Source organism: Podarcis raffonei, chromosome 6, assembly GCF_027172205.1.
Source record: "Podarcis raffonei isolate rPodRaf1 chromosome 6, rPodRaf1.pri, whole genome shotgun sequence".
Lineage (NCBI taxonomy): Eukaryota > Metazoa > Chordata > Lepidosauria > Squamata > Lacertidae > Podarcis > Podarcis raffonei.
The window spans coordinates 39,159,244-39,185,033 of NC_070607.1; the positions used below are offsets into that span (position 1 = coordinate 39,159,244).

General features: G+C 39.6%; 1 protein-coding gene across 5 annotated transcripts; it reads right to left on the minus strand.

The window, feature by feature from the left end:
* Window positions 1-204: 204 nt before the first annotated feature.
* ATG4C (autophagy related 4C cysteine peptidase) lies at window positions 205-25,751 on the minus strand. 5 transcript variants are annotated; one of them, XM_053392217.1, is made up of 12 exons: window positions 25,590-25,750; window positions 24,898-24,962; window positions 21,467-21,597; window positions 19,339-19,422; window positions 17,928-18,161; window positions 16,587-16,917; window positions 14,150-14,220; window positions 11,988-12,124; window positions 10,217-10,295; window positions 9,432-9,508; window positions 6,309-6,428; window positions 205-2,817 (listed from the first exon to the last, which is right to left on the minus strand). In XM_053392217.1, exons 3-12 carry the CDS (start codon window positions 21,540-21,542, stop codon window positions 2,647-2,649), a joined length of 1,380 nt encoding a protein of 459 aa, XP_053248192.1. In that variant the 5' UTR covers window positions 21,543-21,597; window positions 24,898-24,962; window positions 25,590-25,750; the 3' UTR covers window positions 205-2,646. The 5 variants fall into 5 exon arrangements, with proteins under 5 accessions (XP_053248192.1, XP_053248191.1, XP_053248194.1 ...); XM_053392216.1 differs by lacking the exon at window positions 24,898-24,962; XM_053392219.1 differs by lacking the exons at window positions 24,898-24,962; window positions 25,590-25,750 and adding an exon at window positions 25,093-25,281.
* Between the last annotated feature and the right edge of the window lie 39 nt (window positions 25,752-25,790).

Below are 25,790 nucleotides of genomic sequence, written 5' to 3' on the forward strand. Positions count from 1 at the left end.
ACGGTAAGTTAAAAGTCTTACTGATCTGCCATAGAGAACTTTGCTCCTTCATAAACTACAATCTAGTTAAGTTTTATTCCTTTTGGGGGCTAGTCAAATGGCAAAAGGTAAGTTCATTCTTAAAAAAAAAAGCAACTAAATGTATAAAGGGAATGTGAATAACATTAGTAGTTTAGAAGCACAGAAGGCAGAAATGCACAAATGGTCTTTTGTACTGTTTAGTGAAAAATATACAACTGTATATACAGATCTACTACAATTAATACACTACCATTATTGTCATGTACCAATAAAACGTTTGTGCATTAGATTTGCTTACCACTTACTAGAGAGTAAGCCACACTTAACACATTGGAACTTACTTCCACAAAAGATTGCACTGCATGACTTCCCAAACATTTTGCCACTGAATGAGCCATCATTCGACTTGCAAGTTTCCCATTTAGCTGTATTGGGCAGAGTTCAAATAAGTTTTGTGCTTTGTCTATAAACTGTCCTTTTTGTCATCCTTGTAAAAAGGAGGTACAGGAAGCTTATTATTCAGACAAGACAACTGCAGCAGAATGTTGGGTTACAACAAACAGAACCAATAGCCAGGCCATTTTACATAGCTTGTTTCTTTAGAAAGCGGGGGGGGGGGGAATCATCCCAGGAATAACGATACATTTTTAAAATGAAGGCATGAGCATTTAATATTTTCACATTTAAGAAAGCAACAGTTTTCTTCCCCATATTATTTGTGTGCACTTAAAATATGCTGCGCTGAAATTAAGCCTGCTGTTAGAGATTTACATGCTAAGTGACTGGTACTTCTAAATGTACATCAGTGGCTAGAGGTATCACAAACCAGATCATCACCCCCTTGCGTGTCTGCTGTTAACTTCTCACCTTGCAGTTATATGCTTTGATTTACAAGCTACAGTGTTAATATTATAAGAATCCAAATTGTATTTGGAGACAGGAAACAAAACACACAGCACCCGTGTAATAACTGTTTGTGTCTACTGTGATTGGCTGCAGATTATTATTGGTAACATACCTTTTCAAATTGTGAGAGAAGCCAATACTGTATTAGCTCTTCTTATTAAGGTTCCACTATGATCTTAATGACTAGCCATTATAAGGTAATATTGCTAAGCAGCACCTTAATGCACTTACATAGCTCAGCTTTCACAATTGCATCCATATTACTGGTTGTTTTTTTAAAAAATAGATGCACATTTGAGCAAGATGCACACTGGAAGTGGCACTTCATGATTATGTTATTAAACATTATGGGAGTTCAGACAGAGTAACACTAATATTTTTATTTGCTGACTCTTTATACACATTAATCTTAAATTAAGACAACATCCTAAATACTTGTTCTCAATGGATTTGAATCCATACTGCAAACTCGCCATATAAGTTACCTCACATGTCCGGCTGCCTTTTAGTGGGTTGAATGAAGTTCACCACAGATACTCTGAATCAGGGATCCCCAAAAATATGTGGCGTCAATGTCAAAAAACTGGTTTGAATAGGGAATGTTTAGATTACACTGCAAACCATAAAGTAACTCTGGCACATAACCTTCAATATTCTACCATATTTGAACTGAAACAATGATTTATTCCTTTACCAGCACATCATTTCATTATTCATCAACTATCTAAGAAAATCTAAGAAAATAATAAATTTACAAAGGGTGTTTTTTTTTAAAAAAAACACGTTGGCAAAATCTGAAACCTGAAGAACGCAACACATGTATTTTCAAAGGGAAATTGCTATCTTACTGTTCTCTGGAACTGCCACAGCAGGTAAGACTATGGCATGGCGAGCTTGGTGGACAAATCCAAACGTCTAGAGAATAAGTCAGCTGCTGAGGCTGGGCCAACAACACCTTTACAGATGTTGGTGTTGCTTTCAGGGCAAGAAGGTATGCCAAGACTTCACACGCACCAGGACTACTGCTTCCCATCAAGCACAAAGCAAACTGATAAACCACACCTAGATGTACACCTAGGAGCATACATCTGCTTCAGGTAGGGCCACCTCTTGCACCACTGTGGGTTTGCTATGAGAAGAAGGGCTGTCCAAACGATAGTTAAAATATCCCAACTTGATGCCACTTCATACATGAGATGGGATTGGGGGGGGGGCAGGGCAGGACTTGCTTCACCTGTCTGCTTCTCCCTCAGGCAATTCAGACAGGTAAAGTACAGTACATATTAGCCCATGTGTGAATCTTCAGCACCTAGAATTCACTGCTAGGAGGTGCAATGGCTTCACTTGAACCACAGCTAGAAACTTGGCTCTGACTCCCCTGCCCTGAGAAATGTTGAGACTAACTATGCAAAGCAGGGTCTTCTTTGTTGTGGTGCCTAGAGTGTGGGATTCCCTTCCAAGAGGGGTTTTTTTGTTCTTCCCCCACCTCCCCAAATTTTTGGGATTTAGAAAACGCATTGGTGGAACTGATCATCAGTAGCAGACCTGGATAATTGTATTGCTTTATTTCTATCTTTCTGTGAATTGATGTTTTCGGTTAAGCTGGCTAACTGTTTTATCTGTTGTTTTTAATATTAAATGTTAAGCCACATTATTGATCCTGACAGGTGGAAAGATGGGGCATAAATATTTCAAATGAATAAATACAATAAAATGTCCTCACAGCAAGACAAAGTCCTCAGTACTAAAACATTTCAACTTTTTGTTTTCATCCTCAGAGAAAAGGGTTCTCTCTTCCAGGACTGGACTCATCAGAAAATCATAGTCTCTAGAATGCCCATTTACAAAGGTAAACAAAGGGTAGTTCTCCTTAGATGAGGTTTTCAGGATCTACAATTAAACACAGGATCAGAGGAAAACATTGATTAGAAGACAAAGAACATTGCACTGCTCTTATTCCAACTATGTGTACATTGTCAACTGAGCATTCATTTTTAACACCAAGCAGAAAACACTGCACAAAGGGCATACAAATCATCCCAAATAAATCTTTTTCATGTCTGTGGCACACCTCCCAATGCCACATCTCCCCATCAGAGATGTGTGCACACTAGATCTGTACCTAGAACACCCATTTATTTGCATGGTAGAATTACACCCAAAGCGAAACAAATGATAAACAAATCATACCCAGTCAGCTCTCTCGTATAACATCTAAAACCTAGCAAGTTCAAAACCAAGCTTCGCACCAGCTCTTTGAACTGCTATAATTTTAATCAGCTAAATTACATATATGGTTACAGCACCGTATTAAAAAGCCACATTAGTCTACAGATTAATCTACATGAGGGACTGGTCAAATCAGAAATTCAAAAATAGTTCTAATTGCACATTTAATCCAAAACAATTTTTAAAAATCTTTAAGCAGAATGAGGTATTAAACAACAACAGTCAGGAGCGGGAAAATCATGCTTGCAGTAAAATCAAATTCCACATTTTTTTACTGGGCTCTGCTGTTTTATCCCAGTTTAATTACATTAAACTGTTCTATCCCAGTTTAATTACATCCTTCCAATAGTATTGTGAAAGAGAAGGGCAAGGAGAACCAAGACATGATCAGTGGCGAGCAGAGGAGAGAGGGAAAAAGGAGGCTCATGTGAAAGGGGAACATTTTAGGAAGGTGGTACAGGGCAACAGATCTCAAGGGACAAGATAATTGGATACAACCTTTTATCATTTGGCTATTGGATCAATTCAGCCCACATCAGTAACAGAAGTTCACGGTATTCTGATGGCTGTTTGGTAGCCTGTGAAATTAGCTGGCAGGCCTTCCCCTCCTAATTGACAGGTGTCTTGCAACATGACAGCCACCACCATGACTAAGTAAAAGCGGCTCCCCACTTACACAGTGTCTGATGAGTTTCTTCCCATTATAGATGAAAATATATGTGTTCTCACACACACACACACACAATTTTGCAAGGACGATATACATTAGTCAAGTGGCTTCATGCTAAATTTGTAATGGAGGACACTAGATATAATAAACCACGATTCCCTAAATACTGACTGTTAAGGGAATGTAAGGAAACTCAGACCACAGAACTGTGGAAATGATTGCACTAATTTTTTACCCTTCTTAATCTTTGACACTCAAGACCTACAAAATCGAAATGTGATACAGGAGCTGTGAAGGGCATTGATAGGCTGAAACCCATTTACCAAATGAAAGCCCCCCTTGGTCTGCTTTTTCAGCTATCTTCAGAAATTGCCTATATATTTCTGAATTCACATTAAGCCATGAGCTAGAAACTTGCTTGAGATAGAAAAAAAGATTGTTATCAAATTTCACACCAAATTATCAGATTCTCACAAAATGAAATGATGTACACATGTACATGAAAAAAATACACAGCCATGACCATTTCAAAGGAGATGAAAGACTTCTAAAATATCTGGTTCTGTACCACTGCTTGAACAATCCCCCACTTAGGAAGACAATCACACAGAACTAGTATACCTCCCTGCTGATACAGGGGCTGGCTTCTAAGGTATGTAGTGCTTTCTTTTCAAAAGAATGATTTGGGAATTATTCCTGTAGAAGCATACACATGAAAAATGATACAATGTAATCAGAATCAAAATGATGTTGATTCCCAAGAAAAGTAATTTTGATTGAGGCAGTCTTCTGTACAGAGAATTCTAATCTCCAGAATTCTTAAGAAGCAGTGCAATGTCTTTAGTAGCTACAAATGTGAGCTATGAGCCAAGAAGTCTAGTTCAAATGCATTTTCTGTCATGGACACTATAGCCTTGGACAAACCACTCTCTAAGCCTTCCCCACTCCAGAATGCCTCTTTACTTTCTAGGATTATTAAATCTGTGGCATGTTCTCTCTCTCTCTTTATGAAGGATGTGAGCAAAGCTTGGGCCTCCAACATCTATGAATTGTTCAGAAGGTAGATTCAATTATCAAGCAAAATAAAGAAACAAAAATGGCCAGAAGCAAACTATGGCTTACTATGAATGAGCAGTGTGCTGCTGCCTGCTGGTCAATCGTGCCTGCTCCATCCTGCCAGGATCTCCAGGAGAAACAAACCACAAAGCTTGGCTTAGCATTACATTCAAACTGAGCAGCCTGCAGCAGCATGTCATTCATTCATGACAAGCCATGGTTTATTTCTGACCATAGCTCACTGCTAGATGCAAACAAGGCCAACGAGCCAATATGACATGGGTTCTTCCTAGATCCTTCCTTTTTATTTTTACTTTCACACTTCCACTTCACAATACCTAGCAGCTTTAACAGTGCAAATCAGAGTTCAGTGGGACTTGCACAGTATGCATAGGACTGCACCCTAAGTGCTGTAAGAGTGGTACTAGGAAAGCCTTCTCCTATGCCATCTTTCAGACAAGAATTTGTTAAACCACCATAGTTTTAAATGTCTATTGTACTTTTGAGCAAGGCAACTATTTATGTCAGCTTGATGAAAACAAACAGATGAGTAGATGGGAGTGAGCACGAACAATTAAGAGAAAGTGGCGTGTGTTACTGTGCAAATATAGTGGCTGCTCCCTTTTTATGTGTTAAATGTAACAATTTTATTTCCTTTTTCTTAGTTTATACCAGATGTAATAAACAACCCTGTGTTTGCTTGTATCTAAGATGTGCTTACTTTCACAGTAAATTTAAAATGGTGCTAACACATAGTAATAATATTTTATCTGTAAATGTAACAAACATACTTACACTAACAAATAATAATGCACAATTTAGTTTGATTTAATATTTCCATTTAAAGTCATCCCCAAGGAATTGATTGCCTTTTAAAATATTCTTTTTGTGTAGAAGATCATTCAGTGTCTGAAGCTTTCCGCATAAATATTTTCGTTTAAATGCTGCCACCTAGTGGGACAACCCTATACTTGGTCTTGATATAATTGAGAAGGGGGAAATTATCTCTGAGTTAATTTAACTTCTACAATACACATATGCATGCGTTGCAAAATCATTTACCCCAGGTAATTCAGTTAAATTTGGTCAGTGATTCCCAAAAAACTGCCTTTTAAGATGCAGATTATTTTTAAGAAAGGCCATTTTCTCTGGTGATAGGCATATCTGCTGAAAATACTCTTGTGTAAGTAGTTACTGAATCATCTACTTAAGATATTTCTTTATCTAGACTTTACAATTCAATTGTGGTGATGTAATGGGATCACAAGAGATTGCTGTTGGGCTTATATATTTGTCTTTGCCAGTACATATCAGTGGCTCAAGCCCTGATAATACATCTTGAAGAGTTATATTTAAGATGTTCCAAAATAAAATAAAAGTAAAGGACGACAAGGTGAAGTATCAGTTTCATCATGTGGATGCTTACCTTAGTTATTTCTTCAGAAGCCCTTTCAAAGGCTTGCACATTTGGACAATATAACCCTATAGTGCAGCTAGGATCCATTTTTTTAAAAGACATCTTCTTTGGAGAAGGGCAGTGGAATGACTGTAATTATAAGTGGGTGAAAGATTTTTAAAATGCTTTAAAAGCACAAGAGAAAATGATTGATATAAGATACAATTACTTGTCCTGTTTCCGAACGATTCATAAAACATTTCCATGAAACTGACTCAGTTTTACCAGTTCAATTAACAAAAAGCACTTTTACATGGTAAAAATGAGAGCTGCTAAAGTCAACTAAATGTTCAAAAAAAATAAAAAAAATCCTATTTTTTTCAAGTAAAGGAATAAACCTTTCATCTCCAACTGCAATGTGGAAAAACATGGGTGTTGCAAGAAAAGGAATTTGGCCTAATTTGCAGGTATTTTAAGACAGTGTTGTTTCTTCCTTATTTTTGGCACTTCTAAAGTAACAAGCATGCTTTTCTCTGCACATTTGAATCTGCAAAATGCAAGTCATGAAGGATATTAAGTGACTGTTTCCAGCGGAGGAACTTTATAAAAAGAGAAGTTGATCATTTCATGATCCAAATGACTTTTTCAGGCAAGCACACGGGCTTTGCCTGCAAATAACCACAGGATCAGTCTCTTGCATTGCCAAGGAAGACTGGGAAAGAAAACTTACTGAAAACCTGGAGGCCTACTGCCAGCATCTACTAGCAATAACAATTCCCTGATAGCTGCTCTTGTCTCCCTATTGTTTTACAGAAATTTGCAAGGGCTTAGAAGAACTGGATGAAATCATTTTTCATTATACCTCCTTTCCACTGATGTATCTTTTCCATTGCAATACACTTTTTAGTAGTTAGATTCCAATACAATAGATCTACTTTTCTTCAACACAGAGAAAAGTAACCTAGTAGAACATTTTATCCACTTTAGGAAAATAATTCTTATTTTTGAAATTCAGTGATATAAGTTTCCCAACAGATGCACACACAAAAAGGGATGGCTCAGCAGCATCTGAAAAGCAGTGCAGCACTTCCAGAGTTTTATCTCAATGCTTAGAAAATACACTCTACATGCATAGAACAGCGGTCAGGCTCTTCCAAACAAATAGATTCTGTAGGTTGACTGCAGACTGGATTGATTTTCAACTTAGCCTGGACAGTTTATCAATTCTGAAAACATATGATATGGAGAAATCTAGCAGAACTGTTACCTACAATAAGAAAGCAATTTCTGTTAGTTTTTGACACCCCTAGACAAGGACAGATTATTATTACATGCACTCAACATTAAGGTCTGATCCACAATTCAGTTGTTAAACAAGTGCTTCTTGCAAGGTGAGACCACCCAAATCGGCATGTTCTTGTTATGTCACCTATGTTCAGGTAGCCATTTTACCTCGGACATCAGGAAGAATCAGACACTGTTGTTATAAAAAAATGATTATTGAAGAACTGAGCAAGCAGATATTACTTTAATAAGAAATTGTTTCCATAAACTATAGACAACTATAATTCACAGACACCTCTCTATTCCTTTCTCTCTCGACCTGCTGTAACCTAATTTCTCATTCCTTAACTTCTCATCTAGGACTGCTACCTGCTAAAAGCTTTTCAACAATACTACAATGGATACATATGTGCAAATCTATTTTATTCACTACTAAACCTGAGGATTGCACACAAGCTAAAAAGTATTTGCACAATTTAATCCAGATGGAAAAATGCCTGAGCCTGAGCGGCAGCAGCTAAACTGGGCAGAATTAATGTAAACTGCTCAAGTGGGGTGAGAGAAAAGGCCCTTTTGAGTAGATGAGCTGCGCAGACTGTAGGAGTGACTAGGATCGTCATCAGAGCTAGCTCAAAAGCTCTGATTCACACTGCAGCCAGTATTTTTAAAACACAAAATGGGTGGGGCTGTTGTGCCCTGTCTGTTTGTGAGTTGCTCAAGCAGATTTCAAGTTTACCCCCTTGACAGAGGTCTGGAAACTTGCTTTAAAAAAATATGAAGAGGAGAACCTACTGCCCACCAGATGTTGTTGGACTACAGTTCTCATCAACTGTAACCAAGCTGGCTGATGGAAACTGTGGAGTTCAGTATCTGGATGGCCACAGGTTCAACACTCCTGTGCTCCTGAGACCTGGGCTCCTGGGACGCAGACTAGCTGTAAATTGGGCCAGCTGCTGCTGGTAGCAAGTAGTGAAGCAATTTTTTTGGGGGGGGTGCTTCTTTCTTTGTGCATCTTGGTCCATGTTCAGCCTTTGTCATGGGAAATGGTAAAAGTCTGGAGAAAAAGCAGACAGCACAGTGGAGTGCTACACACCTTCATTGTGGGATGCTGCCTTCCGTTGCATTCAAGTATCATAGGTTTGCATTGCAAGTCAACTTGGGTCAAGTAAAGGCATTCATAATCTCAGAACTATTTCCATCTACAGGCTTTCAGCTCCGTAAACAGTCCCAGGGGCATAGCAGAGGCACTGCACTCCCCAATGTTTTGTGTGTGGCCGCCATCTAAATCATAGGAACTTAGGAAACTGTCGGGCCACTGGTCTATACATTTCAGTATTGTCTGCACTGACTGGCAGAGACTCGTCAAGATTTCAAGCAGTTCCAAGATTTCAGGCAGTTCCCCTAGTTCCAAGCCTGGGAAAGTTGTGGGACCCTCCCCACACACACACATGTGCAGCATCTAGTCTGAGCATAGAGCTGTTCATGTATGAACCACACACACAACTGAGAGAAATCTCCTTCCCAAAGCAGTGAAGATGGACACTCGGCACTTGAAATTCCTGTAAGTAACAAGGGAGTAATAAGGAGTGAGGAAATGCTACTCCCGTTGCAAAAGCACCAAAACTAGACTTTGGTTGTCTCAAAGCAAAAATCTGACACACAAACAAATTCGGAGGATATGTATTCCACTGTATACAAAACATCAGCAATGAATTTGGCTTGGTCCGTTTTTTAGTTTATTCCTTTTTGTGATTCTATGTTGAAAGAAGGAAAGAAAGAAAGAAAGAAAGAAAGAAAGAGAAACGATCTAAGTAATTAGTGTTTGGTTCATATATGAAGCAAACAGTGCTGGCTCTTTATCCATCCTACCTCGAGGGGGAAATCCTTTACGCTGACATCTACAAAAGACTGGCAGTAATGAGGATCCATGTAAATCAAACTGTCATCTACAAGGACAAAACAAAAGACAAGTAATTCAAAAAACACCTTATTATTACACTGCTTACAATCCAATTTCTATGCAGAACCATGGGGGGAAAGACACCCCCAGCAAGTAACTGCCTGCCAGGCTGATATTCATTGACTGAAGCGTAGGTTTTTGCAGGACAGATTAACTTTTGCATAATCAAATATGCTTGTAGAAGCAGAATTTTGATAAAGTGATGAGACTGTCATTTAATTTTTGGAGATAAAATTACTTTTACAAACACACAATTATATTCCAGGAGTTTGCATATGAAAAATGCATTGTACTCCCTCATCATGACAGGAAGAACATATTTGCTTGTCATTTGGTCATCAACCTGTACCATTTAAACTACTAAAGGGTAAATATATAACCAAGATCTGCCAGGTAGTAAGCAGTGAAAGGCTCAGAGAGTTTGATGAAACAAATAAATTATGCCTTGTTTGTGCAACAAAGAAAATTAAATGTACATTTTACAGAATCCAATTACCATATAGGGCAAATGACAAATGACTGGACTTTGGTGAGTCTGATTAATAAAGTACTCATTTTGCTATTTTAATCATTCCACTTCCCAGGGGGTTTCTATTAACTCCAAAGCTTGGCGGGTGGGAGGGGGTGGGGAGGAGAGAAGAGAAGAGAAGAGGTATACCACCCTGAAAAAGACATACCTTATTAAAATACTAACCTTGAAATCCAGCAAAGTAATATGACTGCTTAGGTTTGCCACCAATAATACCAATGCAGTATTCAAGACTCAAAATCCCCTGTCATCACAATAAATAAATAGGGCGGGGGGGAGAGGCAGGATTACCACACAGTAGACTTAATTCCATGCTGGCTAATTTTGTTCAGTACAAGCTGCTTACAAGAGGAAAGCAGAGCTGTATCATTTACCTAAGAAAGGCATTCAGAGAAAGTCTGAGGCAGAGGTGAACTGAGCAACCTGTGGACTGCCTGAATCCCTTGGCCTGGCAGTCCCTGGCATCTCTGGTCGCTAAGCCTCTTCCATCTCAGAGTGTTCTGCTGGGAAGCAGAAGGCTGCAAAAGGGTTGATCTGCTTGGAATGCACTTCCCAAAGGCATCCTCGCCGCCCCAGGGAGGAAGTGGCCTCCCCCCCCCCCTTGGCACAGAGAAAGCACAGCACTTTGGGGCTGCAGGAAGCATGGATAAGCCATTCCAGAATAATAACAGCAATGGCGAAAACACCTAGGCACTGAGCCACAATGGGGAGGGAAGGAGCAAACAAGCCTGGCACTCGGGGTGAGTTTGAGACTAAGGAGCATTTGAGAGAGCGATGTTAAGCCTGCTGTGGGATAAAGAATCTAAAGGTCCACATTTCAAAGGACTGCATGCTAATGTGCCTGACAAAACCTGTGCAGGTTCCCTGGCGTCTACAACTACTTTGACAAGCAAAATTAAACCCATCCTCTTTTTCATTCAACTGATGCTATTCATTGTGTGTCCATGTACATATGGAGCATGACACTTGTCCTTCCAGACATTGACAAGAAAGCAAATGAGAAGGAAATCCTAACTTTAAAACCTTCACACTTGGAGCAGGCTAAACAAATAGCTGCCATATTGTCATTTTACTTCATTTAGCACAGCCTCTGAACCCTTGACTAATCAAGTAGACTTTGCTTCTTAACACTACTTGGCGAAAATAGAAGCGGGGCTGGTCCCCTTTTCTTCCCTTTAGGCACAGCTTCCATTAATTCAGAAGAGTATTTTTACAGGCCCAGGTAAAACATTTCCACGGAGGGAGGACTAGAAGTGTGTAAAATAGGCAAGAGGATAGGACAATTTCCAAACGGAGAGATTACAATGAACCGTCTATAGTACAACAGCCAATATGGGTACAACAGGGTGCAGCAGCAGATGTTATACCACCCAGTGTCTGAACATGCTTATTAATTTTGATATCCGAGTGTTTTACAGAAAAGGAGGGTCACAAGAGCATAGACTGAAGGGATGGCACACTATTGCTGATATTTGAGATAGTCATCTTTAGGGCTTCCATGACAGTCTTAAATTGATTATTAGCACCACTGAGACAGAAAACGGATACTGTTAATGTAAATGCCACTAATCAGCTGCTTAAGTGTGGGGAACAGATGAAGATCCTAGGTAACATTTTAAAATCAAGGATGCATGGGGGTGCTCACTGAATGAACCACCAATACAGGTGAAATCAGATCAGTCTTTATCCTGAATTACTGCATCAGCAAGACAGCCATTTAGGGACTGGAATAGTTATAACTGGTTTAACATTGAATATCCTAGCCCTGCAATTATGTCTGCATACTGAAATTTCAAATTTCTGAAGTCAAACTTTATGATCTACTACCGTAAAAATCATAAATACTTTTAATAGATTAAAGATTTCCATCCTTAACTGTCTTTTTATACCATCTAGTGTTACTTTCTGAAAAGTGACACTGAAACTCGTTTCATACCTTCACAAACTCTAGGTATTCCATGTTGGTTCTTTCTCCTCCCAGCCTCACGGGAATTAATATGATGACAGATTTGGCATCCGATTTTTCAGAATCCGCGAAAGAGCACTGCGTATCGATAACATCGGACTTGTAAACTTGAATGAGGCAACACGAAATGTAAAGGGAGATTTTTAAAAACACATTTTCAAACACATGCTGAATAAACCAAACGAAACCAAATACACACTGAATAAACCAGCCAAAAAACAAGGTATCTGACGATGCTAAGGGGGATAAGAGGGAACTGGCACTGTTTGGCCCTCCTCATGGATTGTGTCCTCCCAGTGAGGGCCAGAAACACAAGTGTGTAAGTGTGCATGCCTAAGGGCAGAAACCAGAGATGCCACAAGCCCTGCGCTGCACGAAGCCCAACTGCTGTAACATGAACTGATGGGACTGGTGCTTCTTGGCTCACTAGTCATGAATAGACTTCCACTGCTGTGTCAATATAGCGTGAAGTCCACCCACGCGCTGCACCAAGAGCATCTTGGAGTCTAACCGAAAACAGCACTTTGCTGATTTACAGCATATCTATCCAGTAGTGTGTTGCATTGAATTCAGCGGGGTTCACTCCCAGGCAAATGGGGCTAGGCTCGCCATCTCTCCCTCCTAGGCCACACCGATGCAGATATGTCAATGCAAGGGATTTCCAGAGGGCTCTGTTAGCCTGCTGGAGCAAAAACAGCAATTTGTCTTGTGGCAGCTTCAAGACAACCACACCGTATTATGGCATAGTCATGAAACCTGATGCCGTAATTAAATCTGCAAGGACTTTTGCTAAGAAAGAAAGTAGTTGAGCCTAGGCAAACCATAGGCATACCTGGTTTGGACATGTCCCCACAGACCTTCTAGCTGCTGCTAACATTGTCCTGTTCCAGGGGATGGAAGGTGCATGGAAGACTGGGCTATTCAAGGCTACTAGCCAGGATGACTATGCTCTTACCTCCAGAGCTGGAGGTAGCAACGCTTCCGAATACCAGTTGCTGGAAACCATGGGAGGGAAGTGTGTTGCCCTTGTGCTCCATTCCACGCCCTGGCTTCTCACAGGCATCTAGTTGGCCACTGTGAGAACAGAATGCTGGACCAGATGGGCCACTGGCCTGATCCAGAAGGCTATTCTTATGCTCTTACAGCCTGGGTATATCACAGCTTTGGGGCGATCTCTACCAGAAGCCTAGTGTTATGCATCTCCCTCTGGTACTCCAGCAAAAGCATTAGTATCCAACCTCGCCTGGAAGCAGCACATACATAATCTGAGCATTTATGCTGCTTTCGTCCAATAAGGAAACCGCGATTGTGTTTGCTTTATTGCCTGCCTGATATATTTGAGTATTCAATGCAAAGTGAAAACATTCATTATTATTCCAGGGCAGAAGGAAATTAATTTTTTGCATTGATCTAATAGCACAGGAGAGTGAAGATGGCTTTCTTAAACTATACTTTTAATTACTCGGAATTTTTTTTTCCGTAGAGAAAAAGAATTAATATATCACTTAAAATGGTTTGTGCATGTTGGGAAAAAGAATGAGTCCGAAACACGGAGTCAATAAGTTCAGAGGACCTGCTCACGGCAGATGCTACAGAAGTGCACAATCCTCTGGTTGTATTAGAAAAGAAAAGGCTTCCATATTTCAGCATTAGAAAATGTTACTCAAACAAACCTTTAAGAGTCGGCGCAGCAACATTGATCCCCAGGAATTCAGTAATTATCATTTGTGATTTACCCTGCACCAACAATATACAATAACACCATAGAGTGAAACAACAAGAAGCTTTTTGCCCCATGGAGCTTACAATCTAACCCAAATGCTTAATATTAACCTTATTTACATATGAAGTTTTGCAATGTGTAACTTTGTTTGTAAAGCTTTTGATCCAGAGGAATGTCAGTGGGGTTTTGTTTGCATTGTGGGACCTCCCCACCCAAGAAAAAAAAATCTGGTTAAGAATAAGTAGGTTCTCTGGAATGTTGAGACAGGAAGCTATCATGAGGAGTACAAATTGAAATGTTCCTATCCATTTGCAAAATGGATCAAACTCTAATGTTTTTAGCATCACAAAGAAATGTAAGATTTAACGCTAGCATTGGTCAAGAATACTGCACAATATACCCCCCTTACCTGTACAATCTTGAGCAACGTAGACAGTTATTCCTTGTAACTCAGGGTCTTTTGACTCTTCAACAGCTTTTCTAAATACAAACAGGCTTACTTTAGGTTCACGATGCACAGAATTAAGGTGCAGAATCATAACCATAGAGTTGGAAGCAATCCCAAGGATCATCTAGTCCAACCCCCTTCAGTGAAATAATCTCAACACACGGTCCCTCATCCATTTGAAACCCCACCGGACCCTGTTTAGCTTTGCAAATGTGCCAACAGTTTTATTAGGACACAATCCTCAAATCACCTACTCTGGAGAAATAGACTAGGCAGGAGTGCTGAAAAACACAGCCTTAATCTGCCACAAAGATGAACTACAAGTGTAATTCGCAGACTGCAAAATGTGGCAAGCAAGGAAAACAAAAGCAATTTAAAAACAAGCATCATAAGACAATGCCAGTCTGTTTTTCATTATGCTTACTTCCAATTAGCAGATAGCTAATTCACCAAGTGGAAACTGTTTTAGTATACAGTGGTACCTCAGGTTAAGTACTTAATTCATTCTGGAGGTCCGTACTTAACCTGAAACTGTTCTTAACCTGAAGCACCACTTTAGCTAATGGGGCCTCCTGCTGCCGCTGTGCCGCCGCTGCACGATTTCTGTTCTCAACCTGAAGCAAAGTTCTTAACCCAAGGTACTATTTCGGGGTTAGAGGAGTCTGTAACCTGAAGTGTATGTAACCTGAAGTGTATGTAACCCAAGGTACTACTATAGCTTGCTTTACTAAAGAAGAAATGCTGAAAAATCTGAGTTAGGAAAACTGCACACATCTTTGTTGAAATGCGTGAAGAAAGCCAATTGCCCACTATAATGTGTCAACATGTTACAAACCTGTTATGATACAGAGTACACACAGTGGAAATCTGCCATCAGTCATAACCAACCACATATACATGTGGTAAAATAGATTTGGGAGCATGTTATGGGACACAAAGACATAATGGGTTGTCCCCCCACAGGATCTGGCCGAGGGTTTCTGGTGGTGAAAGAGGGCAAAGGCTTTTCTTCACCCTTCATCCTGATTTTCCCCTTGTCCCCGAATCTTCCACCATCACATCCCATACTGTTCCGGAGGGTCCATCAACCCTCTGCAAAAGCTTTTCCAGGAGCACAAGGACTGGAAATCATTACTAGACTGGATCCAACCCAATCTGTATATATAATCATTGTATGACCTTAGCTCCAAAGTTAAATGCACAAACCCAGAAGTAAGGCCCACCAGTTTCAGTAGGAAATACTCCCGTGCAAGTATGTATACTGTTATTGCCCCCAAAGGTTAGCTACTCATGGCCTCAGAGCATTCTGAAGAACAATCAGCTCCAAGTTGTATGAGGGGTCCAAGTGGGTGTGGAAGGGGTGTACTATGAATAGATAAGGATAAATGGATAAATTTCTGGTGGTATTGGTTTACAGAAAATATTCAAGTTGAACATGAAAACCTTAGAAGCTTCCTTTTTGAAAAGTGTAACGTGAAATTCTAGGAAAATATTAGTAAGTTTTCCGTGTCAATTCCAATTATTTATCTCTGCAAATTCAACTGGATACATAAATAACCTTCACCTCTCAAGACACCGCATTATTTCCCAGTAGTCTCATTCAAGGTGAATATTCTTGCTATACAAGCAGCACGTGACTCCTGCATCTATATAAATGTAAAAATTTACATCTGCACTTTGGCCTCTTGTGCTTAGAAAGTTTAATGATTCAATTTATGACCATATTGGGACCCACCTAGAACATAAGACTATAAAAATACAAAATCAATGGTGTCCAAAAAAATGGCACATAAAGGCACCCTGTACTGAGAAATCTGACTTTCAGCTTTTTTCTTTTTTTCAATCTAGGCTGAATGTCACAGACCCTTTACTTTTACTATTATGTAATTATAATATTAATAGTCCCATACACTTACAATTTCAAAAGAATTTGATGTGTGCAAAGAAATGCTGAAAACATCAATTTTAAACTCTGACAGTTCATTACACTATCAGTACATTACAGCCCCCAGGTTACAGTATTAAAAAAAAGAAGTAGTAGTCTATAATGTTATGCATGTTCCAAGGTTAAAAGAGTTGTTGGTTTTTAGAACATTTCATTCAAGATACCCTACCAAAAGTCTAGGTTTGGAACAAATCTTTGTAGTCTAGAATAATCCAACGGAAATGTTTCAGAAATAAAAGAAACTTTGAACAGAGACCAGTCTTAAAATATTCACTACTCCTTCCTTTTCTTCTTTCTGGAACACATCCTATGAATTTGAATCACTAATGACAAGGATATATAGCTAAAGCTTTAATTGTTACTTTCTAATTAGCTGACAATCTCAAGACAGTGCTAAAATGAGCTCTCCCTCCATTGGATACATTAGTGAAAGACAATTTAGTTTGTTTTTACCTCAAAAGGTGTGCTACAACAGCTGGCCCATACCAATCTCCAGCTATTTTCCCAGACTTGTTTCCATATTCTGTTAGGCGATGCAAGCCAAAATTTGCAAGTGGAGAATCGCCAAACCACGATATTATTTTTCGATGAAAGTGTTCATCCCTCCTTTCTCTGTTCCCCCAGTTCCCCCCTGGGGCTTGCTTGTGGTGGCTTGACTGGTTCCTGAATTCTTTCTCTCCTGTACGTGATGCTTCGAGGGATGCAGTGAGCTTTTTTACTGTGTGACTTGTCCATGATTCAGAGTCTGAATTTTCAATGACAAATGCATCTGGCCACGTCCAGTCTGTGACAGATACAGCATATATTTAATGGTTTGCCTGCTAGTAAACAATCTAAAGAATTTTTATTCGTTTTAAATTATCTGGTGAAAATTTAAAGATGCTTAAAGTTGTCTGTTCTCTACACTAAACAACAGAGATTTAGCATCAGCCAGACAATCCCAGAGTTTCCGAATAAAAGTACAACAACACTGATTTTATAACAGTTCCATCACAACACAGAAATCTTTTCACACAGAACAGGATTAAGGGGCATTGATGAATTAAGAAATGTCATTGTATTACACAAAACTTAACTGCTAACTTTTTCAATTGAATTGTTTTTCATTTTTCCAAGAATTAAACATGGTTTCCAAGAAGTTAGAATAAATTTTAGTTAAACTGAATTGTTTTAATTTGTATTTAAAATTATTAAATGTTCTCAAGCAATTTCCTCAAAATGATTTTATAACTAGGTTGTGAAACTCATTGCCACAAGATATTGCCTTAGCAAGATTTAGGAACAGGCTACATCTTCTCAACTGCTAAATAAGAAACAAAAGTCAAGGTAAAAAAAAGGGGTAAAAAACATTAGAAGAGCAACATTTGGGGGGAAGAAAACATATACATTCATGATTGCCAAACATAGGCATTAGAAAGTTGAATCCATTTTGGAAAAGGATTGCATAACACCCACCAATACATCCCCCACACTGTTATTTAAAAATCATTCCGAATAAAAACCAAATAAGCATTGCATGTAACTACTGAATTTGAAAGTCTAACACTCAGGATAGCTCAGTAGGTAGAACATGAGAATATTAATCTGAGGGCTGTGGGTTTGAGCCCCACGATGGGCAATAAATTCCAGCATTGCAGGAGTTTGGGCTAGAAGACCCTTGTGGTCCCTTCAAACTCTACAATTCTAACACACTTCATTCTCATAAGCACACATGGCCCAATTCTTTTGGTTATCTATTCCCTCAAATCAAAAACTAAAAGTTAACTGAATAGGTCAAAAATCTGGTGAACTTGCCTCTACCAAGAAAGTGAAGAATAAGTCCTTGTGCTAGAAGCATCTGGCCAGTCCTCAGGGTACAGCCCCAGCCACAGTCTGTTGTTAAAGCTGAGCCCTTGATTTGAGGAAATTCTTCTCTGTATGTCAGCCATATTCTGGAAATAAAATCTTTACGGAACTCTTCCACATTTCTTGAAATCCCTTCATCTGTTATATCATAACTTGACCCATTTGGTGACGTGTCACTTGACTCTATAAGAGAGAGACATAACAAGCTTCTTTTTAAAAAAAGGGTTTACTAGTACGTACTTGTTTTAAATAAGTGACCAACTGCAAAATCTTGTACAATTTATCAGAACTGTGAACAGTACAAAGCCCACTGTGAGAAATCTCTACAAAATAATAAAACAAAAATAGTAACTTGAGCTTACAGGTATTTGCCATAGGGAATGAATATACAGCTAGAGCAGGGGTTGGCAAAGTTTACCTCAACTGGGCCGGTTCACTCCAGCGGAGATCCCTCCGTGGGCTGGATCACATGCGCGTGGCCGCGATTTCCGGTGTCTGCACCTGCACAAACGCAATTTTCAGCGTCTGAGCATGCGCAGACATGATTTCCGGCACCACACAAGTGAGTCCCTGCGCCACGCCGTGCCGGTTTAGCACAGTGCGCAGGGACTCACTGAGTGGGCGGCTCGGTTCGGGGGCGGTTCGTGGGTCAGTTAAATGACCCCTGTTGGCCACTTGTGGCCCGTGGCCCTTAGGTTACCTACCCTTGAGCTAGAGGCTTCACTCCATAAAGAGTAAAGGTAAAGCCAGTGTCTTCAGGTCAGAATATTTAAAGGAAATGTGGGAGAAAAAATTATATAAAAATCAGAAGGCAAGCAGAAACAGTTGCCAGTTTGGATTGGTTTTTGTTATCTCTTTCTTCCATATTACAGAAACAATTATCCTGCATACAACTTTTGCAGAAAGGAAAACCGAAGAAAATACAGTAACTGACATTAAGCCAGGGCTGTAACTGACATATAAGCACAATTGTTGCCTAGACACAAATGAATTGGCACAGGATTTTACAAAGCCCTGTTTGCCCAGTCTGCACATGCTCACAAGCCACTATAAAGAATTTGAGGCCTATGCATGCCTCACCCAACCCTCCAACTGCACTCATCAAGGTCCTTAACAAAGTAGAGAGGATCTGAGAGGTATATGCTGGCTTCACACAGACTAGATTGTGTTAGTAGCTGTCTGTACAACTTTGGGTGTATTGGAAGTAAGGGAACAGAGCTTTAATATGTCCTATGAAGATCCTTCACATATGGAATGTAAGACTTTTCCAGCAGCCACTTATTGCAAGTGGGAAACAGTAATATATATGCATCAATGTCCGTTTGGACTGAAGAGCAAGTTACATGCTTGCAGCACATACCCTCAGTCTTGAAATGGTAGCATTTTCCCAGCAAAAAGACAGGAGAATTTCTGCTAAAGTAAGTTTTTGTTTTCAACACCCAGCCTATAAAGAAGAAGAAAAGCAAAGTATGACATTTAGAAATGATCTCCAGGCCAACTTTAATGAAGTTCACAGAAAGCAAGGAAGAAAATGAGCAGTCTCAGCTTTTATTAAAAACAACTTCCTCTGCTTTGTACAATACAAATAGGGTTTAGGTTATTCCTGTGTTAAATTTGTTAAATAGTTTATGTTGATGTCTGCACTTTAAAAAAAAGCACACATAGAAAGTTTCACTTTCCAAGCAGCAGTAAAAACTAGTGGAAACACAATATTGAGAAATAAATCCGATCTTGTTTGATACAGGTAGTATATAAATGTTTCAAATAAATAAACAAACATTCATACAAAATTTCTATGCAGCCCATTTCATCCCTCTGAAAGGCAACACTCAAAGCAATCAAATACAAAAACATATCCAGTCCTCAACATGGTCATGGGAACTTGTGGGTAGGGGGTGCTCACACAGACTCAGCCCTGATCTCCTCCTCGCATAGAGGAATGAAAGGCTAAATGGGGCAGAAAAACAACTAGATTAAAGGCTAAAAGCACATTAAAAAAGGGACCAGAAATCCAGGGCAAACAATAAAAATTAAACAGCAACAGAATTAAAGGCTGGTTTTTTTAAAAAAAGTCTTCAAATAGTTATGTCTTTTGAGTTTCTCTTTACTGAGAGCAGAAACCTGACAAAAACCTAGTAGAATCTTTTAAGCTTTCTTTAAGCTTTAATTATTAGGAACTACAAAACAACAGTTGCTCTTTTGGTTATTTCTGCAGAAAGTTTCATAAATATTTTCTTTTCTCATGCTATCCTCTTCTTCCCCTTTTCTAGCATCTTCCTCATGGACTATGATACCAGAATAGATTTGTTTCTGTCATGGATATCTGATTAAATGGAATTTACAGAATGGGGAAATACACTGATTTATCCCCATCTATTGCTGACTATTTAAGTGCAAGTGATTCTTTTAATAGTGACAAAGGAGTAGGTGTCCAAAGAGGCACAGAAATTTCTAGAAGCAAAAATTTGTCAACTAATGGAGAAGTAACACAGCCACTTTCTTAATCGTGGCTATGGCAGTTTCATACATCATCAACCTCCCAACCTGCAAGATGACAGGTAGGTCTATCTACAGATGCCCTCCAAGGGAAAGGCTGGGTTTCACAAGCTAAATCATCAGTCTTCAGCTGGGAACCATCACCAGGTCATGGCCTGATTTAAGACAGGTCATACTACCACCATACAAATATATGGTAAAAAAATTAAGAAATTATTTCCCATGTACATATTTGGGTTGAAAGTGGGCACTGGGTCTGAAAAGGTTAAACACTACTCAGCTAAACTATGTTTTAACCGTACAGTTGAGATCTTAAGCAAGGACAAAGCAACAATATTTAATTAGCACTAAACATACCCTAATTGCTATCTCACTGGCTTGATTCAGACACAGTACTAAACTGTGGTTCATGCATTTCCTCCTCTGACACTGCGACAATGAGATCAAAAGCTCTCTTTTCAATCGATGGCAGTCTAGCATTACACCCAAACCCGACACTGTGGTTAAACTTTATCTATGGTTTATGAAAACAAGCCAACTTCATAAACCATGGCTTAAAGCTGGCTTGTTTCCATAAATCATAGGTAAAATAGTTTGCTTTGGACATAATGCTAAACAAAGGTTAGCTAAAAATAGAAATGAATGCTTCTGATCTCCTTTTTGCAGTTGCACTGAGAGAGGAGAGATGGGGAGGAAGTTGACAAACCCAAGTCTCATTCACATAATACAAAATGGCTTAGCATTACATCCGAATGAGTCCACTGGGCCTCAGAGTTCAAAAAACGACTCATGCTCTCTCTTGTGCAAATTCCCACTTCCTTCCCTTGTAGTATTAGCTTTACATCTGCACCAGCACTAACAACAGTTAACATTAACTGGGAACTGCAAACCAGCTTCAGTCATTTGAGACAATGCACAATCCATTTTCAAAGATGAGGTTGCATTCTTTCATTAATTGTTTTAAGCAATGCAATTTATCGCGTTTCACTTACTGTATTTCATATTATGCCATGCAGACATAAACTTTGATTTTATTTTCTCTACTTCATCTGTCCCTGCGGCCTCCATGTTCAGATTCAAGAGGAAAAGCCATCACTGTCTCGAAAGACACTAATCTGTGCTACTGCAAAAGGAAAAGGAATAAACACATCCATGAACACTCAGGGCATAGCTAAGCATGCTTGTGTTATTAGGTGGTTAAACATATTGTGACTAGGAAGAGCAATAAAATCTCAGAATCCTCCACTTGCAGGGAGAAAAGCAATTGTAACTTCTATGAATAAATAATAAAAACATTTTATTCCAAATATACAACAGTAAAATTATCATCCAATGCTAAATAAAACATAATGTCCTCCAAATGCTCTCTATTTCACAGTAAACTGTCCTGTGTACATAGACTACATTGGTGTACATCTGAGAACACCTAAACACTAATTGGAAGACAGAGAAAAATATTTGAATTGCTGCAAAAGGGACACAGTTTTATATTATGTCTATTCTGTTCAGAAGCAGGACTCTGGGCTCATGAATATTAATGCTCTATTTAAGAGAGTTGGGTTCTATCCCAGTCCAAAATGTATTACAAGGGAAGAAATCTGGGTTGCAAACAAAAAGAGGAGTATGCTTAAAAATAAATTACCAAAACCAAGTCTCCTGTAATATGTTAGATTATTCTTGCAAAAGAGCTACTTTAAAAATTCACTAGAAAATTTATACGTTGCATGGCTTTCAATTATAAAATGAAGGATACAAGTAAAGGTCAGATGTGTTGGCACATTAAAAAAAAATCAAAATCTGTATTAAGGCAATACCTTTAACAGGCTAACCAAAATGTCACCAAATACTGTGCCAAGTCAAGCCATATGATATTGGATTTTGATGTAAGATTACCATGAAAGCATTTAACAGAACTAAACAGGTATTTTAATTACATTATTGTCAGGGAACTGACATCGGAGCGAGAGGCGAAGGGGAGGCTCCCAGATGATGCGGGCGAAGGACCTAGCAGCAGGGGGAGAAACGGCTCAATAGAGGGGGAAGCAAATCAGCACAACACCAGGGATAAAGGGGGGCAGATGGGGGAAGCGGAGAGAGGGCTCCAGGACTCTTCACTGGACATCAGTGAGGAGAGCACAGGTCCTCCGTTACCCACGCCCTCCCTGCGCAGAAGACTTCCGCACAGTGAGAGGAGGAGGAGACTGGGTGTCAAACAGCTTTTATGTTGGAAGAGGTTCAAGAAACGCCCACTGACGGATTCTGCTAGCGACTGAAGCAGCCACGATGAGAAGGGGCTGTGCAGTCAGAAAGGTTTAACCAGGCAAATTAGCCTAGAGAAGCACCAGTTTACGCACGAGTAACTCATACCCATTACAATTATGTATAGTGGCCTTACATTATACATTCTATATCATAGTGGGTGATTTAAAAAATATATTTTTAATAATATGTTTTCTGGGTCTACTGTATTAACATTAATGAGAAAGGAAGAAAAACACCAAAGAATGGAGGCAGTGAGGGCTGCCATTCATACATGCTCTCTGTTAGTTGAAAAAGCATGAAATGAGTTTTAATCATAGAAATCTTACTCCAAATTCATTGGGGAATTGTCTATTTGTAGTATACTGTTTAAATAATTTCACTGGCTTGTATACGGTTCACATTGTTTGTTATTATATAATGACCATAATATGTCAGGTTTCTATTTGCTTGTTCACATACTATATTAATTTATTCCTTTGACTTTGTCTTTTTGATGCTACTAATGATATTGCTGCAATACGGATTTTGGATGGATATGGATGGAGGAACTATTGTTGAGTGTTAACGTTCCTTTCTACTTCTGTAAATATTTGCATTGGAAAACAGCTAAGCAAACAAAACAAGGTTAGCAAAGCAAGAATTTCTTCACAAGATTAGTATTTAATTTTGAACAGACATCTCATTACATAAACAATGCTGCATGGAGTATCAGCATTCATTTTAACAATCACAGGTTGTTTTTACAAAACTTCAGAAAGAAGGGATATGCTCCATCAGATTTTATGTCAGTGTAAATGGCTGAAGAATAGCAGCTTCTGGGGGGCTGGTTTCTTTCATTGCCTTTTTAAGATCAAGGATATTTGTAAAGCTAAAACTGATCTGCAAGTCTGAAGCTCTGAAGGTTTTCCCTGGCTATTTCAGGGATAAAATAAGCCCAAGCACCTATCAAGGGTCACCAATATGGTGCCCTCCAGATGTGAAGAATAATAACAACAATTTTATTATTTATACCCCTGTTGTCAGCCCCAAGCATGGCTGATGGTCAGGAATGATGGGATTTTGAATCCAACAACATCTAGAGGGCATCAAATTAACTAGCCCTGCCCTAGTTGAATCTCAAAGAACACTATTTTTATTTCTTATGCAACAAAGAAGCTATCAATCCAAAGCATTCTTGGAAAACTTCCCATATGGAACATACAAAATATAAATTATTGAGACAACATAGGAAACTGTATTGGAACTTATTCAATTGCCATACTAACGACAATCAGCAAGATTCTAAATTCATTTGGGTGGTTTTGTGCATAATATTTCCAACGCTTCAAACAATGTTTTGGAGAATTGGAAACAAGCCTGTAGTGGCTAACGATGGAACGCTTCCCTCTTTTCAGCAAGAAAGTGAAGCAAGAGTTTCCTTGGTGCCCCGGCATCATGTATGATACAGCAGCCAAACCCACAGCTCTTTTGAGCTCCATTTGAAGCTAGTCCTTGACTATGTGCAGGGGCGCAGGGTGAAGTAAGTGACAAGGAAAGGGGAAGGGTCCTTAAAACCACAATTTTGGCTTGGCTACTAGGGCTAGCCAAAAATTGTAAACTTATTTTTATTTAGATACCAGAAAACCCAAAGCTGCTTCCAAGACACTCTTGTTTGAAAGCACTGGATCATTTGCAGGCTAAGATCATGGAGAATAAGGAGAAAGCGTGTTAGAGGACAGGGGCTTCCCTTGGAGACTGAATGTGTGTGTTAAGGAGAAAGATTGGGACTAGATGTAAAAGGGAAAGACTCAAGATAAATGCCAGAGAAATAAGTAGGTGTGTTTGGTGTTATTTTTATCTATATTTATACAGATCAAGAGAAAAAAGTACAAAAGGGTGTGCAACGCTGGTCTGATGGGGATGCCTATATTAAGCAGGACAAATTTCTCCTTAGGTAGCTTTAACCAATTTAGATTTTTTCTGAAGACAAGAGGTTATTTTCACCTCATACTGCCCTGAGCCATTAGTAAATAAATATGTTGATACCTTTAGCAGGAGATGAAAAAGAGCAAGGAGGTGAAAACTGCCAAGGTGTCCTAAATGGGGTTGGCACACATTCAAACTGTTTCTTTTAGACAGCTGTTTAAAAAACCACTAAGTTCACAATCCTGTACCCACATACCTGGAAGTAACACCCACTGAACTCCATGCGACTTCCTCATGTGCCGACATGCACAGGGCTGCAGCCTAAGTATCAATAAGCAACCAAACTGAATGGGATTTTATTACTTATAGGGTGGCATACAAATGTCATACATAACATAAAGTTGCTTGGGTGGCTTAGAGTAAATAAGTAAAAACAAACGAACAAACAAACCCTGAAATGCTAAGTTCTCTACACAGCTGTAGCCTGAAACGCCTCGTTTCGACAGATGTCAGACCAAAATGGTCATCTGTGGCATCTCAGCACCCAGATGGAGCAACGGAGGGAAGTCCTTGGCTTGCAAGTGGCACAAGATAAATTTGCGAGCGGAAACCTAATTCAGGGACGTGCCTTTTTTGCCACGACCCAAGATGCGCCCTTATTGCAAAACCTCTGCACAAAAACAGAGGCCGTTATTTCCCAAAATCACTGGGTAATATAGGAAGAGATGGCTGTGTATGTCTCTCAACGTCCCATTAAAAAAATCCCCTCCTTCTTCAACAAGACAAGGCTGCTCCCCGTCCGTTCCCAAGCCCCAAAGGATTTCCAGAGGAACCCCCAAGACACATCAGGGTCCCCCTGCCTTGAAATGCTTGTCCGCCCACTGAAAGCGGCCCCGAGGAACCCGAAGTCCTCATTCCCCCAACCCGATCCCCAAAGTTCGCGCTCACCGAGGACGCCGGAGTCACAAGGAGGTGAGAAAGGGGAGGGGGAAGGCCCTCCTGTTTTAAAACTCTTTTTCTTTTTTTTAAAACTTTCCGATCTTCACCACCGACTCTTTTGACCCACTCCGGCTACCATAAGCGCCAGTCGGCGCCGTTACGAATCCCCCAGTGGCGCCGCTTCCGGGACTGAGGAGGAAACCAAATCTG

What these genes read in the sequence shown, in the direction of transcription:
- ATG4C (XM_053392216.1), bottom strand. Translation starts at nt 21,542, where the DNA reads ATGGAGGCCGCAGGGACAGATGAAGTAGAGAAAATAAAATCAAAGTTT. An exon ending in ATGGCATAATATGAAATACA is followed by an intron (nt 19,423 to 21,466) that starts GTAAGTGAAACG and finishes TCTTCTTTATAG; the next exon opens with GCTGGGTGTTGAAAACAAAA. An exon ending in AATACCTAGAGTTTGTGAAG is followed by an intron (nt 10,296 to 11,987) that starts GTATGAAACGAG and finishes TTGTGATGACAG; the next exon opens with GGGATTTTGAGTCTTGAATA.